General features: G+C 45.0%; 1 protein-coding gene and 1 long non-coding RNA gene across 5 annotated transcripts in view; one reads left to right on the top strand and one right to left on the bottom strand.

Annotated features, from left to right (window-relative positions):
• Positions 1 to 901: 901 nt before the first annotated feature.
• Positions 902 to 27,515, top strand: part of RFX1 (regulatory factor X1) — a 34,648-nt gene continuing 8,034 nt past the window's right edge. Inside the window, exons 1-8 of one of the 4 annotated variants that reach the window (XM_074310684.1) lie at positions 902 to 1,515; positions 2,468 to 3,551; positions 13,431 to 13,810; positions 22,046 to 22,155; positions 22,489 to 22,572; positions 23,831 to 23,923; positions 24,986 to 25,081; positions 25,888 to 25,983. In XM_074310684.1, the coding sequence (XP_074166785.1) occupies positions 13,477 to 13,810; positions 22,046 to 22,155; positions 22,489 to 22,572; positions 23,831 to 23,923; positions 24,986 to 25,081; positions 25,888 to 25,983 (813 nt within the window). In that variant the 5' untranslated portion in view covers positions 902 to 1,515; positions 2,468 to 3,551; positions 13,431 to 13,476. Of the gene's footprint in view, positions 1,516 to 2,003; positions 2,128 to 2,467; positions 3,552 to 13,430; positions 13,811 to 22,045; positions 22,156 to 22,488; positions 22,573 to 23,830; positions 23,924 to 24,985; positions 25,082 to 25,887; positions 25,984 to 27,515 lie in introns of those variants that run through there. The other 3 variants (XM_074310667.1, XM_074310675.1, XM_074310692.1) reach the window with 3 other exon arrangements.
• Positions 11,479 to 27,025, bottom strand: LOC141566377 (uncharacterized). The gene is made up of 3 exons (XR_012489292.1): positions 26,713 to 27,025; positions 18,983 to 20,986; positions 11,479 to 11,845 (listed from the first exon to the last, which is right to left on the bottom strand). It is a non-coding gene; the product is annotated as an uncharacterized LOC141566377 (long non-coding RNA).

Raw genomic sequence — 27,515 nt, forward strand, 5'->3', positions numbered from 1 at the left:
GTTGGAAAAGCCGCCCTTAAACTCACTTAGTACAAACCCTTCAGACACAGATAAGGAGGCGCAGTCGGGACCAGAAGGAGAACACTCTGCCCAGGGTCTCATTCAATAGCCTACAAAAAAGGGATTTTGATAAAAAAACAAAACAAAACAAACAAACAAACAAAAAACTGGACCTCTGGATTTCAAAGGTAAAGCGGTGATGGAGAAGGGGGAGAAGTAGAGACGCAGCACCTAACTCCGTTAACTGTGGAGCACACCAGGAGACCGACCTCCTGCGGGGTCCCTAGGGGCGAGGGCAGGCCAAGGCGCCAGCAGACAGGTAGGCGGGTTCCGGCTCTGAACTTTGCTTATCTCTTCTCATTATCCAGAACGCTAATTAAATCCCCCCGCCCATTCGGAAGACCTTTTCCGGAGCCCGAGAAATAGCCGCCTGCGAACACCAGATAGCAGCAGATGCGACCTGACAGCCTTGACCTTTCCTGCCCGTCGGTCCCTTGGCTCAGCCCCGTAGAGCGCAGGCCGGGGAAGGGCATTCGAGGGGCCAGGGCAGGTAGGGTCGAAAGTCTGGGTTCCACAGAACGAAGCTTTCGGCGTCCCCCCTCCCCCCCAGCCAAAACTCCCACCATGGTGCTAGCGCATTGTGACGCCACGAAGCCACTCCCCTAATTTCAGACGCTAACTATCGAAGAAGGCTTGTGACATCACGAATCAGAGAAGGGTGGTGACGACACACAAGAGGTGCAAGGCTGGCATCTGGCAGTGTAAGGAGGGTGAAAGTAGAAACTCTGTGCCGCAGGATCGAACTACGATTCCCGCCTGCCATAGCGAGTGGCGCAGGCGTACTATCCACCCTCCAGCCCACAGGCACGGCCCACTCTTTACTATTCCGTCTGGACGACAGGGGTGCAGGGGGAAGGGGATGCTCTCCTCATTCCCCTCCTATCCCGACTTTGGGATGAATGACAGACAACTTAGTCCAATTGGAAGACGTATTCCTAGTAGTAGTCCAATCGCAACCTTATGAGTTCTTTCTCTTCCCCTACCCAGGCGACTTTCAGGCTTTCTCGCGGGAGTAATGGACTCTACTTCCAGTCGGAACGAAGTTCCGTTTGATGGGCGTGGGTGCGGCTGAATCGGGGCGCCGGGCGTTCGAGCGGGCGCTGAAGAGCGTGACTATAAGCCAATAATGTTGAGACGCTAAAAAACGGACAACAGCGTCACCCAATCACTTCCTGAGGCGCTTCCAATCAGCACAGGCACCGCCCTCCCTTGCATGACGTAAGTAGGGTGGGTAGCAACAGTTGCCCCGGTGAAGGAAACGGAGGCGCCATAGCCACGGTAGTCGTGGCGACCAAGCAACCCGGCAACGAGAGTCAACAACAACAACCGCCCCGGCCGACCCCCCCCACCCCCCCTGCCCGGCTCCGGGACCCTGGCAAATTCCACCCCCCAAAAAAATCTTCTCCGAGGCCCCCCGGAAACCCTCTCGGCGGACAGAAGGGGGGAAAAGCTGAGGTAACGGGGGCGGCCCCTAGGGCTGCGGGCCGGATCGCGGGCGGAAGGACAGACGGGGTCTATTGGGGAGGGGGTCCTACTGTAATTACAGTCCGGAGGGTGGGGGGAAAGGGGGCGGGCGGTCAAAATGGCGTCTGCGGCGCCCCGGCTGCGGCTAGTCGGGGCTGTGCCGTGGGGGAGGGGGGCAAAGGCGGCGGCGGCAGCGGCGGCTGCAAGGGCGCTGCGCTGGAGGGAGGACAACACCCCTTCCCCCTCCCCCCCTCCGCCCTATTGGGCCCGACCCCTCCCGGAAGGGAGGGCACTACCCGCCTCTCTGTGGAGACTGGTGGGGTAGTGCGGGGGGCTTTTATATCGGGAGGTGGGAAGGGGCGGGGCCCAAGAGGTAGAGCCAATGGGAGTGAGGGAGGGGTACGAAGGCGTGGCTAGCGTTGGAGGGCGGGGCCTTCCTGTCAGGTGTGGGCGGAGCCAATGGGGAGGTTGGTTGCTTGAGGAGGTGGGGGAGAAGTGTGGAGAGCAGAAGAGGAAGCCTTGGCAGAAGATGGGGTGGATCCCAGAGCAGCTGAAGTTTTCTCGTCGGGGATCCACTTGAGCCATTGTCAGTCAGCGAAGAGGGTGAATGAAGCCTTTCTGGAAAATGGGCCCTGGCATTTCTGGGGGAGCTCTAACCCCTTAGTTTCAATAGACCGCTATTAAGTTTACAAGCTGTCAATTTGGCTAAAGCTCCGCTGGCTCTCTAGACCTCAGTTTCCCCCTCTGTAAAATGGATTGAATAATTCATTTTACCCCATTCCAGATAGCTGTACCTGTTGTATTTGGGTTTTTCCCCCCAATACCCAGTGTTTTTTTTCACATTAATTTTTAAAAACTAGTTCTGTTGTTTGTTTGAATTATGTTACTTGAGCATCTAGCCTCCATTTAAATACTGATTTCATCTAAGACTTTTGTGCCCTAGCATATTTTCCTGTTCCTGCAACGACACATCAAAGCCTTGAGAAGATTAGTTGGAAGTTTCATTGAGGAATTGTTGGCCAAGAAAGATGATGAAAGGGACCAGACTCGGTGTTGGCTTAAAGGACCAGACTGGTTTCAAGCAGGCCAGATGTAGTGTAATCTGCTTCAAGAGTAGAGACTGGATGTTTCTAAAGCAAGGGAAAGCAAGTTACTTCTACCTCTTGTGTTTTGTCAGTGTCAAGGTTCTTGTATTTAGATGTGATGACTAGTAGATCTACTTAACATCTAACTTCTCCACCTCTTCCCCCTTTTCAGTAATGGGCAATAAGTATTAAGTAATGCAAAAATGTTATCCTGAAATTTCTCAAGAGTCCTTGAGCTGCTTCTCCTATCTAGATACAAGTTTTTTTGGTGTCAGTTAAGTCCCAGCCAATGTCAGCTAGGCCATTTTAAGCTAGTCACATGTTCCAGAAGAGGTGCCAGCTGTCAGTATCATATGTGCAGAAGTGGGATGCTGTGGTAGGGACAGACCAGCCCAAGAAGTGCATTCAAATTTCTTCTGCAGTTTATGAAACCAGATTTCATACATCTGGTTTATAATTTACCTACTAGATTAGAAATAAAATGCCTTTGTTTTGTCCAGAAAGGAATAACTCCATTAGTTCATGTAGGTTAAGGCAGAAAGGCCAAGAAAGGCCAATAACACTATTTAATAACACTCTGGGGCTCTTTATTATAGCTCAGAGTTCCATTTAAGATGCAAATTTACATTTGCTTTTTCTATCTCATAAAAAAATTAAAATCGTTTTTCATTAAACAAGACCTGACTCCTTATTAGTTTCAACCTATCCAATTTTTTTTTTCCCCAAACAGAATTTGAGTTTTGGATTTAAGCTTTAAAAAGGAAATTAATGTAATTGCTATAAGTTGGCCCAGTCTGAAGCAAAAGATGTGAATCCATGAGCTAGATAATGATTGAACCAGAAATATATTCACGTCTAGGAAAACCAAAAGAGCAAGGAGATCTTAGCATTTCTTGAAAATCTAAACCCAAGACCTAAAATCAACATTTGAAGCATTAGCAGGTACAGTATTTTGAGCTCATCATAGGCTTACAAATTCAGTCTGAAAACTTTTTAACTTCTCTTGGCCTAGATAAAAACAATATTATCATTAACATATCTTTTACAATTGTGTTGTTTGCATTTTTTTAATTTTTTGCTCCTTTTAATTTAGGAAAGCAACACTCTAAGGTAAAATTACTGGTTTTCATTTAATTTTAAAGATTGGAGTGGGATTTAAGGTATTTATGCCACATGCAAAGTAAAATAGAAAATACCTAATCCAGTCAGCTTCTTGAAAGTTTGTCCATAGAATCTCAAGTGTTGCTCTCAGAAGCTATCTGGCCCATCCCGCATCTGTATAGGAATCTCCTTTATAACATCTACAATAAAAAGCCAGTCAGCCAGCCTGTTTCAAAGGGCTCTACAGAGATCATATAGTGATGCTTCTTCAAGCAGCCCAATCTACTTTTGGAAAGCTCTTATTGTTAGGAAAATGTCTCTTATACCAAGCTTTTCTGCAACTTTCCACTTTTGTTTCTAGTTCTGTCCCAAGGTCATGTAGGATAAAATGTCCCTTCCAATTCTCCAAATCTTTTTTTATGTCATTTCTTTTCATACTCGAAAGTAGCCAACTTATTCCTGGGTCTTTTTATTCTAGGCTTAGCATTTTCCATTTCCTTCACCGGATCTTTTTTGCCCTCCTGGATGCTTTCTAGTTTGTCATGTTTTTCAGTTCTACAAAAACTAATTGAACTCCAACTTATGTACAAAGTTCAGTGTTTTTAAAGACTAGAAATTCAAAGAGCTGTCTTCAGGAATGATACATTCTACATATTAAAATATGTCACACAGAACTGAATATAATCATTCCAGATAAATAGTCTGATCAAGGCAGACCACAGGCAGATCACAGAACTCATTCTGGGACAAACTATGTGGAAATTCCTTCTAGCTAGTAATAATTTCCTTTCTTTCTTCCTCTACCCTTGGAAAATAGAGAGAGGTTTTTTTCTCTATATACTTTGATTCTCAGGATAGTAAACAACTTGCTTAAGTGAAGAAGGAACAGAGCCTGTCTATACTACACTATGCCATGAACTTTCCAAAATGCATTCTTGAGTTTGTAGCAAAAGCTAAGCAATTCAGGAAAACACCAATAGGGCCTGTCTAGCAATGTCCCTTCTGGAGCATCTCCACCCTTTTCCTTTGAACCACCCTGGTTCCTGTATAGGAGAAGGAGGCAGGGCAGAAACAAACCAGGCTCTCCCAAGGATGTCAGACTCAAATACTTGGTAGTTCCTCCAAACTAGTACCTTATAGAGATGATTTTCTCCAGAGTTCTCACATTTTTTTTCCCTTTTTTTTTTTTTTTTTTTTTTTTGTCTATTGGTCTTGCCTGGCTCTTTGTAATCCCATTTGGGGTTTTCTTGGCAAAGATACTAGAGTGGTTTGCCATTTCCTTTTCTGGCTCATTTTAGAGATGAGAAAACTCAGGCAAATAGGGTAAAGTGATTTGCTTAGGGTCACACAGCTAAATCTGAGACCAAATTTTCCCTCAAGTCCTCCCAACTTGAGGGCCAATACTCTATTTTGACATCAACTATCCCAAGCACCTCTATTGGAAGCCTTTATCCAAAGCCTTTATCCAACCCAGCAATGTAAGCCTGGGTCCAGTTACTCAGATAAGTTATTGACATTGAGTTAAGTAGTCCCCAGTGGGAGATGACTGTCGTCCCCCCAGGCATTTCCTAGATGCCATTTGGTTCAGACTAAGACTGAGAGAGAGACTTAACTTGGTTGGATATGTAAAGCCTCAACCCCCCCCAAAAATCAGATCTAGAATGACAAGTTTTCTTACCTCAGGAGCATCTGGAAAAATTCATAAGATTCCCTATTATAGAAAGAGGGCAGCTTTTAAATAATATTCACTCTATGTCTCTGTTTGCTGAAACTTAGCTTAGGCAAAATAGAACTAAATCCTCATTTGGAGACCAAATCTTGTCTAACTGTTTTACCCATAGTGATCACCTGGATTTTCCCAGATGGAAGAATAGGATAGCAGATATTTCCTTCTCACTTTCTACCTTCACTTAGTCTCAACTCATGAAATCTTTTCTGGGTACTGATAGGCTACAAACTCATGTTTCCAAAGAGAAGCAAGAGATGCATAAAAGATCTAAAGGCCTTCGGGACTCAGTACATTTGAGAAATAACCCAAATTATTAAGGCTAATTTCCTGGCGGGCTGGGATTGCCTGAAAGCCAGATTCCTAGTCCAGTCAATATGGCTTGGAAAGCCTGATTCATCTTCCTCTAAAAACAGCCATACTTGTTCTCTGTTCTCTATGTTCCAAACAAACTGACCAGGCTCCCAGGAACTATCAGAGTGTGGCTTGTTCCATGACAGAGACAGATGGTAGACCAGTCCCCTCAGAGGAACAGAGCCTTTCTGTATGTGGGTAGAGGGTATCTCACTTCTAAGAGACAGAGGTGGTAAACCCCAAGAGGATGCTTTTTTCTCACGCATGATAAAGGACAAAACATTTGTTCTACCTGTCCTAGAATCCATTATATCAAAAGAAAAAATCTGTGAAGCTCTCAGCACAGTAGCTGGCACACAATAGGTGTTATATAAATGCTTATTCTTTTCCTTTCCTTCCCCTTCTTCCTTTTATAATCCATCTGTAGCTATTACTTTACTCTCCTTGAAGGATTAATTTGAGTTAGAACTAGGAAGACTACAAGATCCCTATATTTCCCTATTCATACCTCTTCTGACCTGTCTGGGTTATTATAGCCACTTATCTCAGGTCAAATTTGTGCTTGAGACGAGGGGCAGTTTGATATAGCAGAAAAACAGTTCATTTTGGAATTAGACTAAGGTTTCCTATATACTATCCATGTGACTTTGAGGATATTCCACATCTCTAAGCCTGTGAACCAAATAACCTCTACAGTTCCTTTTAATTTTATTTTATCATCCATTAAGAAGTACCTTCTCTTAGTTTCCCTTGCTTCCTTCAAAAGCTTCCATTCCCAGCCTTGAAAAGCTAGATTTCCCCCTTTCAGATTACTTCTATTTACTCTGTATATCAATCAGTTCCCCAGTGTTTATATGTTGTCTTTTCCATTAGGATCCGAGTACCTAGAGAGCAAGAGCTGTTTGGGCTTTTCTTTGTGTCCTCAGTGCATGGCACAAAATCAGTATGCTTGTTGACTGCCAACTGACTGGAGTGAGTCCTTTGATTTGAAATGTCCAGGTGTTATTTCACAATTCTTATATTTCCAGATGAATCTCTTCATTTTCTCTTCTATCAGTCTTCTCCAAGGATGATGAAGGTTCTTGCTTTTTTCTCTGAGCATTTCCCTACTGAAGACAGCTTGATTCTATCCCGATGCATTTTAATCAAACAATTAAAAGCTTTGGAAGACAAACCTTTTAGTCACTTTGGACTTAATATCTTCACTTGCTTCCCCCTTCCCCTCCCCAGCCTCTCCTTTCTTTAAGGAGAGAATACAGATCACAGTAGATTGAGCCCATAGACCTTCCAATAGTTCTGTGTCCAGTGCCCCAAGGCCATGTTTTCTACCCAGCACAGATGCAGACATACCTTTTCTGTTCTGTCCACTCCCCCTTCAAGAGGCCCCTAGACTAATAAAGATGTTTCCCACCTTTGAAAAGAAGGACTTTTTTTTGGTGCTGAGCTCATCTTGTTAAAATTTCAAAGAATTTCTATAACCAAATCCATACCTACTGGTCCATACCCATCATGGTTCTTATCACAACTCCCTGGGCTCAACCTTTGTCTTTTAGACTTAAGAATCCCTGTTCCTATAGTCTATCCTCAGGCAGTAATCAATTTCCTACCAGCTAAGACTCTTGTTTTTTGTTGTTACACTATGGGCATTCTCTAGTACCATTTAGTCTCCCTACAGATGGAGCAACAGAGTTTGAATTGTGGACACCCCAGTTTTTTATAAAAAAGCAAGTGTTTTTTAACTCTTTCTTGATGATACTCAACATTTTTTTGGCCTTTGACAATAGCAGTACATTAGGTTAGGTCTGTGACCTCCCATTCTATTAACATGTACAAACTTCTCTTCATTCTAAATCTCTTCAACCTCTTTCCATCTTATTGAGCTCTCTTCTGTCCCTGGTTGACCCCCCCCTCCAATATTAGTAGTGTCTTTTCTCATGTTCTCTAATATACTGGGTTAGGAGGATGAGTTTTCACACTCCTTGCTCCTCATTGTTACTTCAGACCTTTGTCCTTCCACCATTATTCAGAAAACTTCCTTTAAAGTTACTCCCATCTATATTACCTAGCCCAAATTCTTGTTGCTTTGATTTACCAGACCTATCAGGATCACTTTTTAAGGATGAGGATGAAATAAATGTAGGCATAAAGAAAAGAGGAAAATTTTGGGGGAAAAGATGCAGTGAGGAGGAAATGGAAAGAGAAAAAATTGTTTGAGAATACACAAGTATTCTCAAAAAATTGGTACCTAATGCACACACACTCTCTCTGTCTTACCCACACACAGAGTAAAAGATTTTAATTCAATTTTAAAAATAAAATTAGCTTTTTATTTTTCAAAATACATGTAAAGATAGTTTTCATCATTCACCCTTACAAAACCTTGTGTTCCAGATTTTCCCTCTCCCGCCCCATCATCCCTCCTTCCCTAGATAGCATGTAATCCAATATAAGTTAAACATGTAATTCTTTTAAATATATTTCCACATTTATCATGCTGCACAAGAAAAATCAGATCAAAAGGGGAGAAAAAGAAACAAGCAACAAACAACATCAAAAAAGGTGAAAATACTATGTTGTAGCCCACATTCAGTCCCCGTAGTCCTCTCTCTGGATGCAGATGGCTCTCTTCATCACAAATCGAATGGAATTGCCCTATAATTCAATTTAACAAGTTACCAACTACATGCCAGAGAGGCAAAATGATATAGTAGATAGAGTTGGTTTTGGAGCTAGGAAGAACTGACTTCAGGCTCTGCTTTTGACACACATTGGCTATGCAATACTGGGTAGGTCACTTAACTGCAGTTCTTTAGGAACTTGTCAAGCCTGCATAGATAGAAGGGGTTCCCTTTACCAATGCTAGGAAATGGGAAAAATTACAAAAACAATTAGTTCTTGTTTTCAATGATCCTACATTTTACTAGGAGTTATCACATATACAAAAACAAATATAGTACAAAGAAAACTTAAGGAAGAGGAAAGACTAACAACTAGGAAATCAGGACATAGCATGTAAGCTGAGCTTGGAAGAAAGCAGAGATGAAGAGAAAATACATCCCAGCCTTGAGGATCCTCATTTGAAATTGCAATGTCCATTTCACTGAATTCTACAATCATAACATCAGTCATAAAATATTTTTCCATCCATCTTCCTTCTAAATCCATTCTTTGGCTCCATTACAATATCTAATATAGTACCTATCATCCCTCTTTGTCCTCCCAGTCCATTATCCCTTCTCTATCCTGGTTTGGAGTTGTTGTTTGGCACATGGCCCAGTAGTAGCCCACAGGTGCTAATTAATTGTTGACCCTAGAGCTGACCAGTTCAGCTATGCTTTTCCCTCTGCCTTGTAGTCCTTTGCCCCTATGTAATACTACTATTCATTCCCTGCCAATCCCCAACCTTGCATCACTCTTGCTGCTTGCTTTCTCCATTCATACTCCAGAGCTACTATTCATCACTGGAGGATGTCTATAATATACATATTATATGTTCAACTCTGGAGAATGCCAACTGTGGGTCCTTTACTAATTACTAAGTCAATAAACATTTATTAAATTCCTACTGTATGCTAAAATTCATATTATCTCATGTCATCTCATTGCTATATAGTCATCCCTATATTTTTCTTTGATTATCCCATTCTTTGTAAAGCATATCACAAACCTCTTCTAATCCTTAAAACTACCCCTACTCCCAGCAGATGCCTTTGTCTCTTCTCTCAGAATACTGAGGCCATTTGTCATGATCTCCCACTTCTCCCTTATTTGATTCTTCAAAGCTCCTCTACATTTCACTCATCCTTGCCTCCTCTAATCTGGTCCCTGAGGAAGGTAAGATTCTTCTTTTCAGAGCCAATTTTCTACCTGCCTTTCTCATATCTTCCTCCAGGAGTTTACTTCATTCATCATTCCTTTGTTTTTATCTTCATTGTCTTTCCATTTACTTGCTTCTACCTCAGGGTCTATACCAAACTTAGGTCTGCCTCATCCTTTAAAAAGCCCTCACTTAAATCTTCCATCCTTTCAAATATACTGTATCTCTTTCCTTTCACTGCCAAAGTACTTGAAACAATTGTCTATACTTAGTGACTTCTTTACAACCCTCTCACTTCTTAAACCCTCCATCTAAACAAGTTATCCAGAACATTTAGACCCCAGATTCCAGGAATGTATGCATTTCTTCCTCATCAGAATCAGTTAGTCATTGAAGCTCCATTGAGCTTGTACCTCCTCTGTACCAGCTGATTTCTCTCATCCCACCTCTCCCCAGGTGTTAATACTCCCTCTTCCCTCTTTAATTATTTTGTATCATACTTTCGTATATAAGTATCATTCTAATAGAATGTAGAATCCTGAAAGGCAGAGATTATTTTAATGTGTCTTTATTATCTCCATGGCTTTGCTTATTATAGGCCCTTGAATATTTGAAGTAAATTATTAAGGTATATGAGTTGAATATATCTTTCTACATCTCAAGGACCGCCTTCTCTTGTAGGTGCCATATTTTGAGGTGCATCATGACCAATTGTAGAATTTTAGAAGGCAATAGAGGGTAAGGTCTAGAAACTGTACCACATGACACAGAGATCTTTAATCAAGAAAGGAAAAAATGATAAAAGCCCCCAGATCTCTGAAAGATCATGTCATGTCAAAGAGGAAGTAGATTTGTTTTATGCTTTTCTAGAAGACAGAACCAACTTCAAAAGGTGGATTTTATAGGAAATAATAGATTGCCTCCAGAAAGAGTGAGAATCTAGTCACTGATCTCTGATGCGATATTGTAGAAGAGGATTCAGTATTGGAGGGATGTTAACTTAGGTAATGTTTCAGTTAGCTTCCATTTTTAAGATTGATGGCTGGGAAAAATAATGCAGTAGATGTCTCCTTAGGCTTTTGGGTTCTGCTGCTTCCTCAGATGGGGATTGAATGATGAACTTGAAGAAACTAAATGTGAACAGTCCTGCTTCCCCACTTTTTTTTTTTTTAAAGGCTGACCATGGATGCCACAGAGGACCAAAGAGGTACAGGTATACCCCATCGGGAAAAACATGAAAGAGAAAAGAAGTAATTTAATAGGGCTGGTCTTTTTAGGGTTTTCAGAAAGAGTCTGAAGTCTAGGCCTTTTGGAAATAGAAATTGATTGGAGGAAATAGGTCTTAGGAGGAAATAGGAGGAAAATTAGGTCTTAGCCAAAGATGAGATGGAACAGATATGAGTGACTAACTCCATCCCTTATAGCAGGAAGATCAAATTAACTTCATCCCTTAGCAGCAAGATGAAATTAAGGGCCTTTCTCCAGATTGTAGTCTGATTTGAGAGATCGAACTCTTTCTTTCCCTTTTAGCCACAAACTTTCTTTTCCTTTCCATCCAATATCTTATCTGTACTGTAACCAAATCTCTTTTCATTCCCCATTGCCTTCAGAATAATAAGGGCGATAGGTTATTATCTTTCATGCAGGAAGAAATAGAATTTCCAAATGACCTTTCCATAGGAGAAGCAGAATGAATTGGAAAGCAATTAGCTACTAAGTAGGAAAGTCGGGCTGGGAAAGCTAGATGTGTCATTCCCCCTCCCCCCCACAGAGTATTTTCAACTCCAAACTATCTCCTGGTTTGTAAGTGGTACCATAGGAAAAGTAAGTAGTAGGGTACAAGAGCTTTCTCATCTGCTTTTACCATTGAACTCATTGGTTAGTAGGCCACTTGTGGACCAGGAAGTAGACTCCAAAATGATTGAACACTCTTTTCTTGGAAAAGAGTCAGGGTCCATCAGGTATCAGCAAAAAGTTTTCAGCAATCAGATTTATTTGCCTTGGCTTCAAGATCAGGGATGTCAGAGTAGCCAGGTTGCCATGTAGATCTGTACTAGTGATTCTTTGGAATTGGCAAGCCTTATGTCAGACTTGAGAAAATGGCGGCCAGCAAAAACTGCCTGATAACCAAGTTGAGACAAATAGTTCATTGGCATTCTTGGAATTTTTCTGGTTCATGGTGATTCATAAGTATTCCTTTGCCCCAATGTCCCCTGGAGAAGGCTAGGCAAGAAAATTCTGTTGGGATGAGGAAAAAAAGGAATTATTTTCTCTTTGTTACAGAGGGGGAAAATGAATTACAATGAGCTGCTCACAGGCCCACCCTATGAACTTCAATGTCAGAATTAGAAATTGACTCCAAGACTCCTGCTGCTAATCTTATGATTCTGAGTGGCTAAGAGTAGAGGAGACTTGACCTGGCTAAGGCAACTGCTGGGAAGGCAAGGGTATGCAGTGTTCCTGTTTTAGGGGACAAATGACTAGAGAAGAGCTGCTGATCAGGGTTAGGGCAAAAGGCTCATTTTGTGGCAGTAGCTACTACTAGAAAGAGATTCTGCTTCTTTCTCCCCACCACCTACCATATCTAGACTTAGCATGTCTTTCCCTTTTGAGAAAAGGCTAGACTAGATTGGGGCTCTTGATCACATACCTTTTTCATTACTGCATTTCAAGCCAAGACCCAAACCAATATTCCTCTGATGAAGCCTCAGGACCAAATCATTCCTATTTAGCAAATGGGAAAACTGCATTTCCAGATGAACAGTGGCTTTATGGCCATGCCAGAGGCCCTTTGGGAAGGGTGCAGATTAGTTCTCCTCAGATGTGGGAAGAGGTTTTTGCTCTAGTCAGTAAGAACCATCATTTCTTAGAAAAGGTTTCATATCTAGTTGCTAATAACAGCATTTTTGTTAATCAATTTTACTAAGGAAAAAATACTTCAAATATTCTTTTTGAACCTTCAACGTCCCTTGATACCAAATGCCTTAAGAGGTAGCCTGATGCAGTGAAAAGAAGGCTCCCTGGCTCTGATATCAGAGACTGAGGGTTCAAGCCCACCATGGACACTGTCCCCCAGCCTTCCCTTTTGTAAAATGGAGGGATTGGACTATAGAACCGCTGAGGAGCCTTCCATCTTTATGGAAGGACTATGACTCCTTGCATTTATACAGCTTAGTGTGGCTTTGGCAATTTTATAGGTCAAAGGGACTCTTTTAGGGAAAAGGTTTGGAAATAAGAATAAACTAGGTGTGTAACAGGTGTCCCCAGAATCCAAAATTAGAGAACTCTATTTGGCTATGGAACTATTTTAACTCTCTTTTTAGAAACCCAGATTGCTCTGGGAAGATGAGGTGGTAGGGACCTCTTGGCCTAATATAAAAAGCAAAGACACCAGGATCTCATCAGACGTTTGTTTGCCATTGAGGGCTCAGAGATGGTGAAGTATGGACTAGCCAGGCCTCCCTGGACAAGCAGTGGCTGCCAACACTGCCAGGAACCTAGAAGGCCAAGGTTAGATAGAAATGTGGGCATTTTACCAGCATTTGAATAGTAGAGAAAGGTTGGCTGGAGCCCCAGTCAATAAGGGATTGGCCTCAGGGACCTTCAAAGAATTGGTTCTCGTTCTAGTTCTGATAATGAATTCACCTGTGGCCCTCACCATGCACCCATGCTGTAATGGACTCTAAATGGTTATGGGACATGAGATCTAATTAAGTTAGTGGCAAACCAAAATGACCTCTGGGAGCTGTATGATGTCCATGATTTTCTCTACTGTGGATTAATTCTCGTTTTTTCCTTCTTTTGTTTTTTTCCTCTTCCCAAGGAAGCAAAAAAAAGCCTTATTTATTATCATTTTCCCCACTGTTGGCATGGCAACACAGGCGTACGTTACTGAGCTTCAGGCGGCCCCGCAACCACCACAGCCTCAACAAGCCCCTCCACAATCTCAGCCCCAGCCACCACCACCACCACCACCTCCAGCGGCCCCTCAGCCACCACCACCGCCACCTCCGCCTCCTCCGCCACCTGCTGCCTCCACCTCCCAGCCACAGTATGTTAGTGAACTGCAGAGCCCACAGCCCCAACCTGCCAGCCAGAAACAATATGTGACTGAGATCCCAGCCCCCCCAGCACAGTCACAGCCCAGTGGCCAGCCTGCCCCTGCCCCGGCCCCTCAGCAGTTTATCGTGGTGACAGTCTCAGGTAAGTACAAGAAACCCAGTTCTTTAGTCCTTACATGAGATGGTTGGGAACTTCCCACCTATGAAAACCCTTGGGATTAGAGTCTAGCATTACAAAAGTTTCAAGGTATCACAGGTTTAAGGTACCTGATTCTAATGCCCCATAATCTCTGATTTAATAGCAGGATTAGGGGCAGTTATTTGGCACAACATATAGCCTGTTGTGCTTGGAATCTGGAAGATTGAGGTTCATATCCTTCCTCAGATACATATTGGCTGTGTGATCCTAGGCAAGTCACTTAACCTGTGTATTTCAGTTTCCTCACTTGTAAAATAACAATAATATCATCTACCTCCCAAAGTTATTATGACAAACAAATGAGATAACATATGAATTGCTTTGTAAACCTTAAAATACTATATAATTGCTAGGTGCTGCTATTATTAATTTTATTATTTCTAATAATTGTTTTTGTTTAGATGCTATTAATTAATCATAGTAATAGTACCAGTAGAAATAGACTTACTCTGATATCTCCTTATAGTAAGGAGATGATCTTAGTTTTTCAAAGGCCATGCCAGCAGGCTCTGCTTATTTTATCAGCTGGACTAGCATCAGTTGTGAGACTGCTGACACATCCCATGGCTTTCATTGAAGGTTGGAGAATCTCTTCAGGGAATTAGCTGTTAGGTGATGAATTTTTTTTTTAACCACAGAAACTCACAGAATCTGTCTAAGCAAGAGAAGGCTAAGGGTGGACATTATTATTGTCCTCAAATGTTTGAAGAGTTCTTTTTCAGAAGAGGGATTATAGATGTACTACCTGGCTCCATCAAATAAAGCTAACATCAGTAGAAGCTATGAGAAAGCAGTTTTGATTCATTAGTGAGGAAAATTTTCCTAAGTATTAGAATTGTATAGTTGAATGAAATGTGTTGTCGCTTGAGGTTTTTTAAATGGAGGTAAATAACCACTTGTCAGTATTTTAGAAGGGATTCTTGCTTTGACTAAGGATTAAAGAATTTCTGGAGATCCTCCCAATTTTAGATGTCTATGACAATGCATAGGCAGAATTGAGCTCTTCATCAGTCAAGGAGTTAGCCATGATGATGAAATTGTGGATCCTTCAAGTATAATTGCAAATAATAGTATTCTTTTTCCATTTACTAAAGAGATTGCTAACAGCATCAGCACGTGGATATCAAGAATTCACATGCCTTTATGTGGAGGGAAGCTCTCATTTTCTAGGGGCCTCTGAAGCAAGGCAGAGCAGAGAGCCAAACATTGAGTTGATTGATACTCCTAAAAGTTTCTGGCCCAGTCCCTGCTTCCAACCTCCAGACATTATAAGATTCCCAGCAGACACCTAAGTTACATGACTTTAACGAACTCCCTTGTGTTTTTCTTCCAAATGATCATATCATAATGATCACAGAATTATTCTCTACTCTACTCCTCCTCCCCATCCCAGGTGGTGGCATTATTACAAGGCACTTTAGGCCAATGGAATCACTTGCAAGTCTGTCATCAGGAAAACTAGGTTAGAGATAGGAAACAAAGGGTCAAAATACAGAAGTTGAAAGAATATATTTCTCTAAGGAGCAGTATTCTGACTAAGCATTTTATTCATTTAAATAATAGAGATGCTGGATACATATACAGGAAAATCAACATGTATTTGAAGTTCTGGTTAGTGAAGGGCCAGGTGAATGAAAATGAACATCAGGAGAAGCTTGTCCAACTGGGGGAATGAGTCCCAGCTTGGGAGAAGATGTAGACTTAGAGGATAAGGTCTGCTTTGGGGGATTTCATTCTTTTTGCCATCTTTGTCAGCTTTAATTGGGTATACTCCAAATTCAGGTGTTACTGAGTAGGGTGAGCTTGCAGTCCAGTAAACAATTCACTGGAGGTGTTACTGAGCTCACCACCACCACGGGTTGCTCTTATATTGCTCAGTTGAGCCCTCTGTGGAAATTGCCTTTGATTCTATTTCAGCCAACATTTTTATCATTGACTAAGATGAAGGTGTAAATGGCATGTTTATTGTGTATGCTAATAACTGTCAGATGAGAGGGGTGGTAAACATTGTAAATGGGATGAACTGAGATTGTAGGTAGGCTGAAGTTCAATGGGAGAAAATCCTGAATGTGGGGTTGTTTTATCATAAATGATGAGGGAGACTGTCTAGAACAAGGAGACATGGAGATCTTAGTGATCGTGAGCTCCTTGTGAATCCACAGTGATGTGGCCAATAGACACATGTACCCCTTTGCTTGTATTAGCAGGCAGAGTGTCTGAGAGGAGGCCCATTGAGGCACCTATTCTTTTCCCTGGGTTAGACCCCTTCCACGGTAAGGAATTGAGGGAGTGAGAATAGATATGGAGGATCGGTACCATAATGGTGAGTGAGGGCTCAGCAAGCGTGTGTGGTCTAGAAAAGAGAATATTTGTGGGAGTCCCAGAACTGCTGTCTTCATGTATTTGTGGACTGAACGAAGGATCAGATTTATAGCTAGGACGGTGTGTGTGTGTGTGTGGGGGGGTGTTACAGAGGGACACTTCAGCTCAGTCTAAGAGAAGACTTCTTAGTAATTGGAGCCACCTAGAGATGGAATAGATGCTTCAATGTCTAATGAGTTCTTTGTCAATGAAGAATGGATGGCTGTTTCCTGGATACTGTAGAGATCATCTCAGTTAGATTAAATGACCCACAAGCTTTTAGGATCCTTCCAGCCTTATTACTTGACGGGACAAAAGAGAAGGGCAAACATGTCCTTTCCTTCGATTCTTTTTTCCTGATTGTTTTCGTTTTGTCAGTCTCGTGGGCATTCCCGTTGGACAAAATATCTATTTTCCAGTCTTCTAAAGTACTAAAAATGGCTTTGAGATACTTTAGTCCTAACTATTCAAGTTGTTCATCCAGAGCAAAACATTTCCACAGGGGCACTCTCAGGAGACTGGCCCAGGCTCAGGACTGCCAGACCCTGTAGGCCAAGAACTGTCTAGGTCTATTTCATAGACCAGAAGCAATTGGAAATTATTCAGGGATCAGAGGAGGGAAGAAGAGAAAGGGAGGAGGGGCCTGGCATGGGTTCTTTGGAGTGAGACCTGGAACACACATACAGGAGGCAAGTTGAGAAGAAAAATGTAAAGCTGACTAGTCTAACAACAGAATCCTGTCCCCAGCCAATCTGCCCTGGAGGTGACGTTAAAGATGATACTGGCAGTGATCAAATTACTCACCGTTGGGAACAATACTTTGAATTCATAAATCTCTGTCCTCAGAAGCAGCCGAACTTTTAAAGGAAATCTGAGCAAAAAGGGTACTGTAGATGATAGTGGGCTCCATGCCCAGAGAGGCTGGATGCCCAGCTGAGGATAGGATGTGCATTCTGGGTCCCCTAGATCCTCAGGAAGAAAGAAAGTAGCCCTTTGGTACCAACTTGTCAGTGTTAAGACTACACTTCATGATACTTTCTTCTCACAAACTTTAGGACAGAGCCCCAGAGAAATAAGGGCAAGGTGACATGTCATAGGACTTAGATCTAAAATCTTTATTTCTTTTGTATTGCACTGTCTTGGAAATGTATTACTGTATTGGTGGGGGAGGGGGGAGGGCAAGTTTGAATGTCCTTGCTTAGGATCACAAGAGATTATATATAGGATGGTGATGAAATCTGGAAAGTTCTGATTAGTAGGAAGTTTTTCTTTATACTTAACTGAACTCTATGTCTCTTTAAAGCAAAACATCTCTTTATCGCCCTACACCTCTACTCCCAGTCTCCAGCTTGCTGAAGGATGTCCCTTATATGTTTTCCATGATATTTCTAAGAATGGAAGTGTGGTGGGCTCTGGAAATTCTGAATCCTGCAGGTGTCTTATGAACCTATTTCCCTAGTCATCTGGTCTTTTTTATCGTCTGTCTTTACATGAGCCCACAGATAGGGAAACATAGGCTTACACAGTAATGCCATGGATCTCAAGGATATCAAGGACAGAGCTGAGTTGAAAGCCTCAGACTTGTATGATGCCTGGCACATACACACTTAGGCTGGGAGCCAGGAAGCTTCCCAAGTCCTATGAACAATGGGAATTTTAGTTAGGAGCCAAGAACAGCTCCATTTCCAGGAACCTTTTTCCTCTCCCCAAACCAGCTCCCTAGTGGCAGAATCAGATCTCTTGGTTGGTAACATCACAGAGTCTGCATTGGACTCTGTAGCCCAGAGGCAAACCCTGATTTCTGGACTAGCCAAACACCATATATACCCCAACAAGGAAAGAGGCTCTGTCAGCATTCTGCTCCCTATCTATAAAGGACCCTTTCCCTAAGAAAGTCAAGGACTTCAATTGGGAATTAAATTCATCCTCACAACCTTCCTTCACTGAAAGAATATTCAGATAAAGCGCCTGAAGTCCAGCTGGCTTGAGACACACATCACATCCAGTGGGAAAGCTGAAGATCAAGTGAGAGGGAATTCAGTCCCACTCTCCCATTATAGCACCCAGCACTCTGGCTATTAACTTCAAGACTTGAGGGCTCTTGGGGGAGGTCCTTTCTCACAAATTTCTATACACATCCATACATATACAGGAACAAAAAGCATAGACAGACCTACCCAGAGAGACACATATGCATATGGGAGGATATGACCACAGACCAAAAAATCTCAGGATTCAAATGGACCTCATTTAGTCCACCCTTATCTGAAGAGAAATTCCCTCTGTAGTTTGCCTGCCAAAGCATCTATTTCTTGAAGTCTTCCAGTTATGAGAACTTACTACTTCCTAAGGCAAAATACTGTGCTTTTGCACAGCTGTAATCCCTTTACATCTGGCTCCTTGGCCTGATCCCTCTTTCATAGGACAGCTCAGCAGCATTGAGATGTGGAACACAGATGTGGATGCCCATAGAGAGAGGTGTACCTGAGAAGGGGACAGGAGGTAAGGAGGTTGAGGAGAAATACCTGCCTACCCTCTCCCCACCTCCATGATTGAGCAGAGACATTGAGTCTTCACACACACTCCCATAGACACAGATGTGCCCATCAGAACAAAGGAGGATGTAGTCCCACAGCCATGGCCACAGGTGCGCTTGTGCACACACACAGAGGCATCCCTGCAAGCACAGAGCCACAGGGCTCACACACGAATGTACAAAGCAATAAGCCGGAAGGTATTGGGCAGCTCACTTACCAGTGCTGGCTTCTCATTGGGTCTGAGAACTGCTAGAAAAGCAAGCCGATTCAACCCTCGGCCCTGGCCTAAGGACTGCGACCATTAGCTCGGCGCAGTGAGTGCTGCTCTTCCTCTGGACTGAGGATTGTGAGATAAAAGGACAGTTGCTGTTAACTTTGGGCCTTGTCCCAGGGTCCCTCTTGTCAGACCTCTTCAAGCAGCAGTCAGAGATGCCACCCAGCCCACCTCTGAGCTGTGAGACAGGAAACACGACCCTGAACGGAGCCAAAACTCCATTTTCCTCCATTCGTCCAGCCCAGTGTTTCCAGCTTAGTCGATGTCTTATCCCTTTGACTGGGGACACAGCGTCCCAGCTTAGGTTACCCACACACCTAGGTGTGTTGAGAGCATCACGTGGCACAGTACTTTCTCAGGTTGCTCCCAGCCTTCCCAGTTGAGCTGGAGTCATTAAATGCTTCTTCCCTTGAGGCCCCACAAGAATGCCAAGGGAGGACCAAATAAAATCCAAAAGAAAGCAGTTAAGCTAAATCCAGAAACTGATGACTTTGTAGGCTATCCTGAGGACTGTGGCTGCCAGAATTATTTCTGTAAGCATTGACTGTCACCATCATCATCATCCCCTGGGATTCATCCCACTTCCCCATCACTGAGCAGCATTGGGGTTTGACTGCTCTCTTTTCTTGTCAGATCAGTACACAAACTGTCTTGGTATCATAATTGTACCTAATTGGCTAGGACCCAGCTTTGCAGCAGCTTCCCAAGGCATCATCCCCAGAGGGCTCAGTCATGCCTAAAGCCAGAAGGGCAAGTTTGAAGCCCCTAGACTTCCAAGCAGCCTTTTCAGAGGCTTCAGCAGTAGGTGATACCGTTAGCCCCTATGCTGGGCACCTTCAGTCCACCCCTCTCGGGAAGATGATCAAGAAGTGATACCTGACTCATCATCCCTTCAACAGATTCATTTTTACTTTTACTTCTCCTTGCTGCTACTATACAGGAAAAATAGAATGTTTTCATCTATTTGCCTGAAGACAAAATGACATCCCTATCTACCAGTTCTTGCCCTCCAAGCCTTCAGTCTTTTGAAAGATACATCTTGCAAAAAGGCATTCTCACTCAGGATACTAGCAGATTTCCCTGAAGCATTAGGGACCAAAAGTGCCATCAGCATATTGGAACAGATATTTTTCTAGGGATTAGGATCCCACAGAATTCATGTAGAGAGCTGGAGGTGCTGATAATTTGTCGTCTTTGGGAAAAAAAATAGCCCCTCCTCCTGCTCTTCACCTTAGAGAGATGTGCATGAAACTTGACCTCCTTCCAGATAGCATCTCCCCAGCCCAGGTACTGACCTCTCAGTGTGCTGCAAAGGCCCCTCCTTGTTTTGTACCTACTATGAGGGGATGTTTATTCAGCAAGAACCCACAGGAGCTTTGGCGCAAACTCTAGGGGATTAGTTCACCAAGGTTGCTAGTATAAAAGCTGCCCTTGTTCCCACCTGCTCCTGCAGAGAGGCGTGACTAAGCAGGCCGCCCCTGGGCTGCATCATGTTCTATGATTGCCTCTTCACAGCTCCCTGCCAGCGTGAGTAACCCCCCCCCCCATCCCCTTGTGGTGAGTTGTATACTCTGCCCACTGAAGGACCATAAAAAAGTAGGAGGGAACTGGGTATGAATGAATGGAAAGGAAAGAGGGAGGAAAACAGCCCAAACTAAGGAGTTTGAGGGTGGGGGACAGTATCCCAGAGTTCTGCTGCTTCCTTGGATTAAGTTTCTATGTTTTCACCTGCAAAAACAGATAAACTAGTATCTAGAGTACTCTGATGGCATATTGTAAGAATCCTTAGCAAATTGAGCTAATGTGCTGTACAAATATAAGCAAAGGCACAAGCTTGAAGGCAGGATCTCCCAAATCTCCATCCTAGTCAGGGAAAAATTCCATTTTCCTGCTTTTATTTTCATCCTTGGACAAGAAAGATCTCCCTCTTCTGCCTTTTGGTGATATCTGTGGAGCAGATGAGATAAAAATTCCTGTTAGCTTAAACAGGGGTAAATAGAATGAGAACTGTTGAGAGCATTCAGAAGGAAGATTGGAGACTGCTATATGACAATCAGTTGAAGATACTAGAAATACTTATTTAATCTTGAAAAGGGAAGACTGACTAGGGACATAATTGCATTATATAAAGAATGGTTGTATGGAAGCATAAACTTGTTCTGCTTAAGACCTGGTGGGCATAATTAGGAGGGGAAGTTTTAGAGGAAAGTTGAAGGGCCTTATTTTATCTGTAGAAAAGGAAAGATTTATGATGTCCAAAAACTTAAGACAATTGTTGAATTATCTAAAAATAAAAATGACTTCATGGGAGGTAGCAAGTTCAAATGAAAACTGGGTGATTCTCATTCCTTGTAATACAAGCAGATTCTGATTCAGAAATTAGACTAAATGACCTCTAAGACTTATACTTTCCACCTCTTGGATTCTGAGCTTCTGCTCTTCCCAAGGAAGCCATCCTGAATCAAAGGACAGGTCAGAGGAAGCTGTGGGCAGAGAGAGGGGAAGCATATCAGAGTTTGAGCCTTGAGCTCTTTGTTTTCTTGCAGAACCAATCCAGTTGCTCTGGTTCTCTGTAGCCTTCCCTCTCAATGCACTTTAAAATACTTCTTCCATACCAGTCACAGGGCCATGGCTGGGGTATTCCTCTGGGAATGAAGCCAGGTGAAAGAGTGAATAGATGGAGTAGACAGGCACTAAGCCTTAGAGCTCCTTGACAGACAGCATTGCTCTTTACATAGCCATCCCATTCCTACAGGATCCAGGAACATATAGCTGACATGGGAGGTGACTCCAGCCACATTTAGAAGGATAATTTGTAGAAGGAAGTATAGCCCCTACAGGAGTTCTGATACTTCCCACATCCATCCCCAAATATTTCTGAGCCCTTCCCAACACTTTAAAGACTTTCTTAAATTCTAGATCTAAACCCAGATCCCAAGCTTCTCCCTTCCAGCGCCCTAGAGACGAGCACACAGTGTGTCTGATTTGTTTTCTTCCTCCCTACAGAAGGGGCCATGAGGGCAAGTGACACTGTCTCAGAAGCCAGCCCAGGCTCCACAGCCAGCCAATCTGGAGTGCCAACACAGGTGGTCCAACAGGTCCAGGCCACACCACAGGTATGGGGCTCCTATGATAAGGGAATTGAGTAGCTGGTTATCAGCACAACAGGTTCTTGGGGCCAAGAGAGGCCATCTCCAGCTAGTGGAGACTTGAGTCTTCCCCATCTTGAAGATGAGTATAGACTGATGCTCTGTGCCTCTCACTGCTACCTCCTCCTCCCTGCCCTTTAGCTCTGCCCCTTACCATCTGCCAGAGCCATCTGTTTGCCTTTTCTTATCAAGATGCTTTGCTCCATTCTGTTCAATTCCCTTTCCATCCTCCCCTTCCCTTATCCCAGTTTGGAGGTCACGGCCAGTCCCTCTTCATCTAACTGGGCTTTGTTCCAACAGCGATTGCTAGTCCAGGCTAGTGTGCAGACCAAGCCTGGTGCCGTGTCCCCTCTGCAGCTTACCAGCATCCAAGTGCCCCAGCAGGTAAGACCAACCTGCCCACACGATAAAGAGAAGGCAGTATCTTCTTTTCTGAGGCTTCATGAGTCCTGTCAACCCTAATCATTAAAACCAAAGCTTCCTCAAGGGGGACTGTGTCAGCTCCTTTACTAACTTAGCCCCCTGTAGCCTGCTCACAGTTCCAGTCCATTTCTAATCAAGGAAGTTAGAGCTGCTGAAGTCTTGGCTATCCTTCTGGTCAGGTATCTTCATGTGGAAGAGCTAATGTTACCGCATCAGCTGTTCCTGGGAGTCAATATCCCTTTATTTTCTGTTCCCAAGTTACTGTCTAAGTCTTAAAATCTTAAAAGATCATGCTGCCTATGACATGAAAGGAGAAATGGCATGAGGAAGAGACCTCAGAGATGTACTACAGGCTAGTGGAAAGAGGTACAAGTTAGGAGTCAGGTGCCCAGACCTTTAATCCCCCTTCACTGCTTACCCCCCTTGTGACCTCTATTAGGTACTTTCTCATAGTCTTGGTTACTTTATCTGCAAATGAGATGATTGGACTAGATGTTCCTTAAGGCTCTAAAAAGCCCTCTGAAGGTTAAGGGAAATCCAGCTGGCTTCCCATTCTATTTCACTGCCTCTCAAATAGAAGAGCTTAGGATTCTTATAACTCTTGGATTTAGAGGCCAAGGGCTCCTCATTGCACATCTGCAGAAAAGAAATTAGTTCTTCTACCCATGGAATTAAAGCAAATAGAGTAGGAGTAAGGGAGAAGGAGGGGACGCTTCCCCTAGCTTCAGGAACTAGGGAAAGAACGCAGATTCCTGTTCTTGCCTCAGTTGTCTCCTTTAGACCTCCATTATAGAGAAACCTTTAGAGTTTCCTGCTCCAATAGCCTTTGGCTGGAAAATATAGATTATTGGAGTAAATCCATACCTCCCACCTAACACAGTGAGCTACTAAAAGTGAATCCCAGTGCCAAGAAGCATTTCTGGCTGCCTGGCAAGCATACTAGAAATAGACTCTAAAAAGCATGAACCCCAGTAGGGTTGGGATCCTAGCTCTGCCATTTACCAGCTTAGTGACCTTAGTCTAGTCCTTTCCTCACCAGGCCTGGTGAGGAAAAGACTGGTTTCTCATCTGCACAATTATGGAGTTGGATTAAATAGTGTCAAGATCCCTCTAACTCTAATGGATTTTTGACTCTTAAAGGCCAGCCCCTAGGGGTCTCTGGGATTGGGTCATTCTCTCAACACTAGCTTTCTCCTAATCACAAACATTCCCCACACAGCGGTTGGTGGTGCAGAGCACAGCTCAGGCCAGCAAAGGGGGCCCAGCCTCGTTAGCTGTCCATAATGTCCAACAAGTGCACTCTCCCCCAGAGGTAAGTGATAGTTCCCAGCCTAGTGGGCTTTCCCTCCCTCCCACCCATTTCTTTCTTTTTCTCTCTTTAAACTGTTTCTCTGCCCTTCTCCCTTATCTTGCCTCTAGCTCTCAAATCCTGGCTTCTGTAGGTGACATTTAATGAGGTCAGGGTGGCCTCTAGCCAAGGTTAGCAGCAAAAGATTTTTGTCAGGGAACAGAGAACATCCTAACCCAGACTGAGCTTCAGCAGAGTCTGGGCTTTCAAGCACAGGGAATAGAGAACACAGCAGCTTATAAGGCTGGATATTGCAATCTCCTCCTTCCTGGGTTACTGGGTGTGACAGCTCACTTCCAATCTGTTCTCCGAACCCCTCTGTGGATGCCTTCACCTCAGAGATGAAAGCAAGTTTTCATGCCTTCCTCACTCCAAGATCTTTACAGATTCTCCAGGCTTGAAGTGGGAGGCAGTGAGATATGAAGGTTTATAAGTTAAGACACTAAGAGCAAGGGCCAACTCCACAATAGGGAGCATCATTCCACAGCCTAGGGATGGATGCCTGTCATTTAGCCCAATTCCTCCCTCCCTACTGGATCCCTCTCAGGCCAGTGCCCATAAAAGAACCAAGCAGTATTCATTAGCTCCCTGGAGTATAAGCTGCAAAGTCAGGGAGACTTTCCTCTTTTTGGCTATCTTATTAATTATCCCTCCAATTATATCCTTTCAATCCATCCTAGCATTTCAATACCAAGCCAGGGGGGTAGTGCATGATTTCGGATCAGGCTTTAGCCAGGACATGTTTTTACAGGGGATTCCCAGCCAGTGTGGGTACTTTGGGCTCATTTGCAAACTTTATTTGCACGAGAAAGACATTCTTTTCCCATAGTAATATGCCTAATTTCTCCCTAAGCTCTTTAGCTGATACAGAGTGGGAATGGATCCCAGAAAAAAGCTTACCCTGATGTGTGCCTGAGCCTATCCTCCCCCCCTGTCTTTCTCTTCCTCTGTGTATCTCTCTCTGTCTCTCTCTGTCTTTCTGTCTGTCTCTCTCTCTCTCTGTCTATCTCTTCATTCTCTCAACAGCGTTCACCAGGACAGGGGAACAGCTCCACCAGCAAAGCTGGCTCCGTGCAGCAGCTCCAGGTGCACAGTGTCCAGGCCGTCCCTGTCACACAAGAGGTATCTGACAGGGGAGGTGCTCAGGAAGAGCTGTGTCTTGAAACAGTCTGGGATGTGTAACCACTTTAGGGTCCAAGTATTACTGACCCTGTACAGTACTTGGCCCCCCATGGAGCAGACCCCAAATTGCAAATCCTCCCTCTGCCTACTTCCAGAGAGACTTTGGACAAGTTCTGGTCTCTGTGGGCCTCAGGTCCTCATCTAGAGCTGACTTGTCAGATTCAGTGATACCCAAAGCCACACAAAGTTAGGATCGAAGAACCCCAGAAAACTGAGGTCTTAGAATGACTGCCTCAAGAATAAGATTGGAGATCCCAACTCCCATCCCTCATGAATGCTTTTTACCACTTCTCATTGCCCCTCAACAGCTGATGCTACTTATTTTATCACAAGATACTGTGATCTGTCCTGGGAATAGTCTGCAGTAAATGAGCAAGCATTGGGATAGAAGGCAGACAGTTTTTGTGTCTCGTTCACTGAGGAAGTGGATAGTTTATTTTTATGGCTTGGCTGGGAATACACATGTCGGCCTGGTCTGCCAGGGAGGAACCGATTACTATCTATCTGCATTTCCTTTTTGGCGAAGAATCCGAGAGAGACAGTGGGGAAGGATATATGGATCAGTCCATTGCTCAGACTCCAGACTTTGTAGCCCCCTTTAAGAACAAAAGGCCCAGATTCTGGACCTCCTCCGCGTGCTTGAGGACTAGCCCAGGTAGCTGCTCTCAGCCTACTCGAAGTGATAGGGCCGTTAGGAGGGTGTGGCTACTCCTTCCAATGATTTGGGGTGCTGTGTGTCCCCTCAGAGATCCGTCGTGCAGACCACTCCACAGACACCAAAATCTGGCCCAGTGCAGCAGCTGACAGTTCAAGGGTTGCAGCAGGTCCACGTCGCTCAAGAGGTCTGTGCTCTCTGGGGCCCTGGCCCTTCCCCTGCCCTCCTCCCACTTCCTGCCCCACGAGTGATGGATCGGTAGTTTTCTAGACACTAAGAGAAGCGCTAAGAATCAGTGGGCTCTCCGTGAGGGGGCTGAGCGGGTGGCCTCTCAAGGCCCCTGCAGTTCTAAATATCTCGATTCCCACCTTTCAGAAGACAGGCCTCTTAGAATATATCGCCCCAAAGGTAGGGCCAGGGATCAAACTGACTTGCCCACTTCCCTGCCAAAGCCACTGAAAGCTACGGTGCCATGTGCTTCCTCGGCCCGTGAGACCTTGGTAGGGCACAGCCCGGGGCGTGGAGGGGCACCTGCTGAACTTCCGCCCGGCCCCAGAGCAGCCATTCCCCGCCCCAGCCGCGCCCTGCAGGGGCGAGCCGACCCTCCTCCACCCCCCCCCTCCGGCTTTCTTGGGGCCCCTGAGGCCCCGTGGGAGGGTGCCGCCCCCCGCCCCCGCCCCTCCCGGCCAGCCCCCTCGCCGGGGCCGCGGGTGATGGGCCAGTGTCTCTGTTTGTCCTCCAGTGCTCAGGCAGTCAGTTCCCCGCTAGGAAGGGAGAGCAGCAGGAGCCAGCAACAGAGCCGCCTGTGGTGCGGGCCGAGCCGGGCGAGCGGGCTGGAGAGACGCCCCTGCTGTTAGAGTGCACTAGCGAGACCCCGCAGTTAGGCAGCGGCAGCCCGGAGCCCCGGCTCCATTACCTGCCCGCGGCGGCGGCGGCGGCGGCGGCGGCGGCAGCGGCCGAGCCGGGCTCTGAGCAGTGGGTGGAGCTGGTGCGCGTGCTCCCCCAGCAGCTGCTCCTGCCCCAGCAGAAAGTGGTGATCGAGCCCCTCCCGGGGCTCTCCTCCCGAGCCAGCCCCGACCAGAGAGTCAGGATCCAGAGAGTCCCCCAGGTGCTAGTGTTCGGCACTGCAGCCACAGCCCTGAAAGTAGGTGGGGAGAAGGGGGCGGGGCGGGGCTGACTTCTCCTGCCCAGAGCCTGCCCCGGTGCCCCCCAACCTCCCCCTCGATCTAGCCAGGCCCCGACACTGGTCCTGGGACCCGCGCCCCTCCCGGTCTCCCCACGGCTCCTGGCCCCGCCCTCCCGCTCCTAGGCTCCGCCTTTTTCAAATACCAGTCCGGCCCGAGTTTCTTAGGCCTCCCCACTTAGCACAATCCATGCTCGCCCCACACCTCTCATTCAGTCCCCGTTGTAGGCCAGGGGATTTCTGGCCACTGGCAAGAGCTTATTCCGAGGAAGAGCAGCAGGCTTCCAGACCTTGAACAACAGTTCTTCTTAGGCAGGCAGCCAGGCCCCTTGTGGGGGTGCCCCCTGCTCACAGGGAAGCCTCGGGGCTCTCTGTTGGCCAAGAGCCAGAGGGTTGTAGGTGGTGAGAGCTCTTCCAAGAAGAGACCCGGCCTTCCCAGCCGGGAGAAACCCTGGCCTGGACCGGTCTGCAGCCCCAGGGGTCCCTGCCCTGTTCTAGGCTCTTCGGTGCAGCCTGGGCGCCTTGCTTCCAGCTCA

The sequence above is a fragment of the Sminthopsis crassicaudata genome, chromosome 1 (genome assembly GCF_048593235.1).
Source record: "Sminthopsis crassicaudata isolate SCR6 chromosome 1, ASM4859323v1, whole genome shotgun sequence".
NCBI lineage: Eukaryota > Metazoa > Chordata > Mammalia > Dasyuromorphia > Dasyuridae > Sminthopsis > Sminthopsis crassicaudata.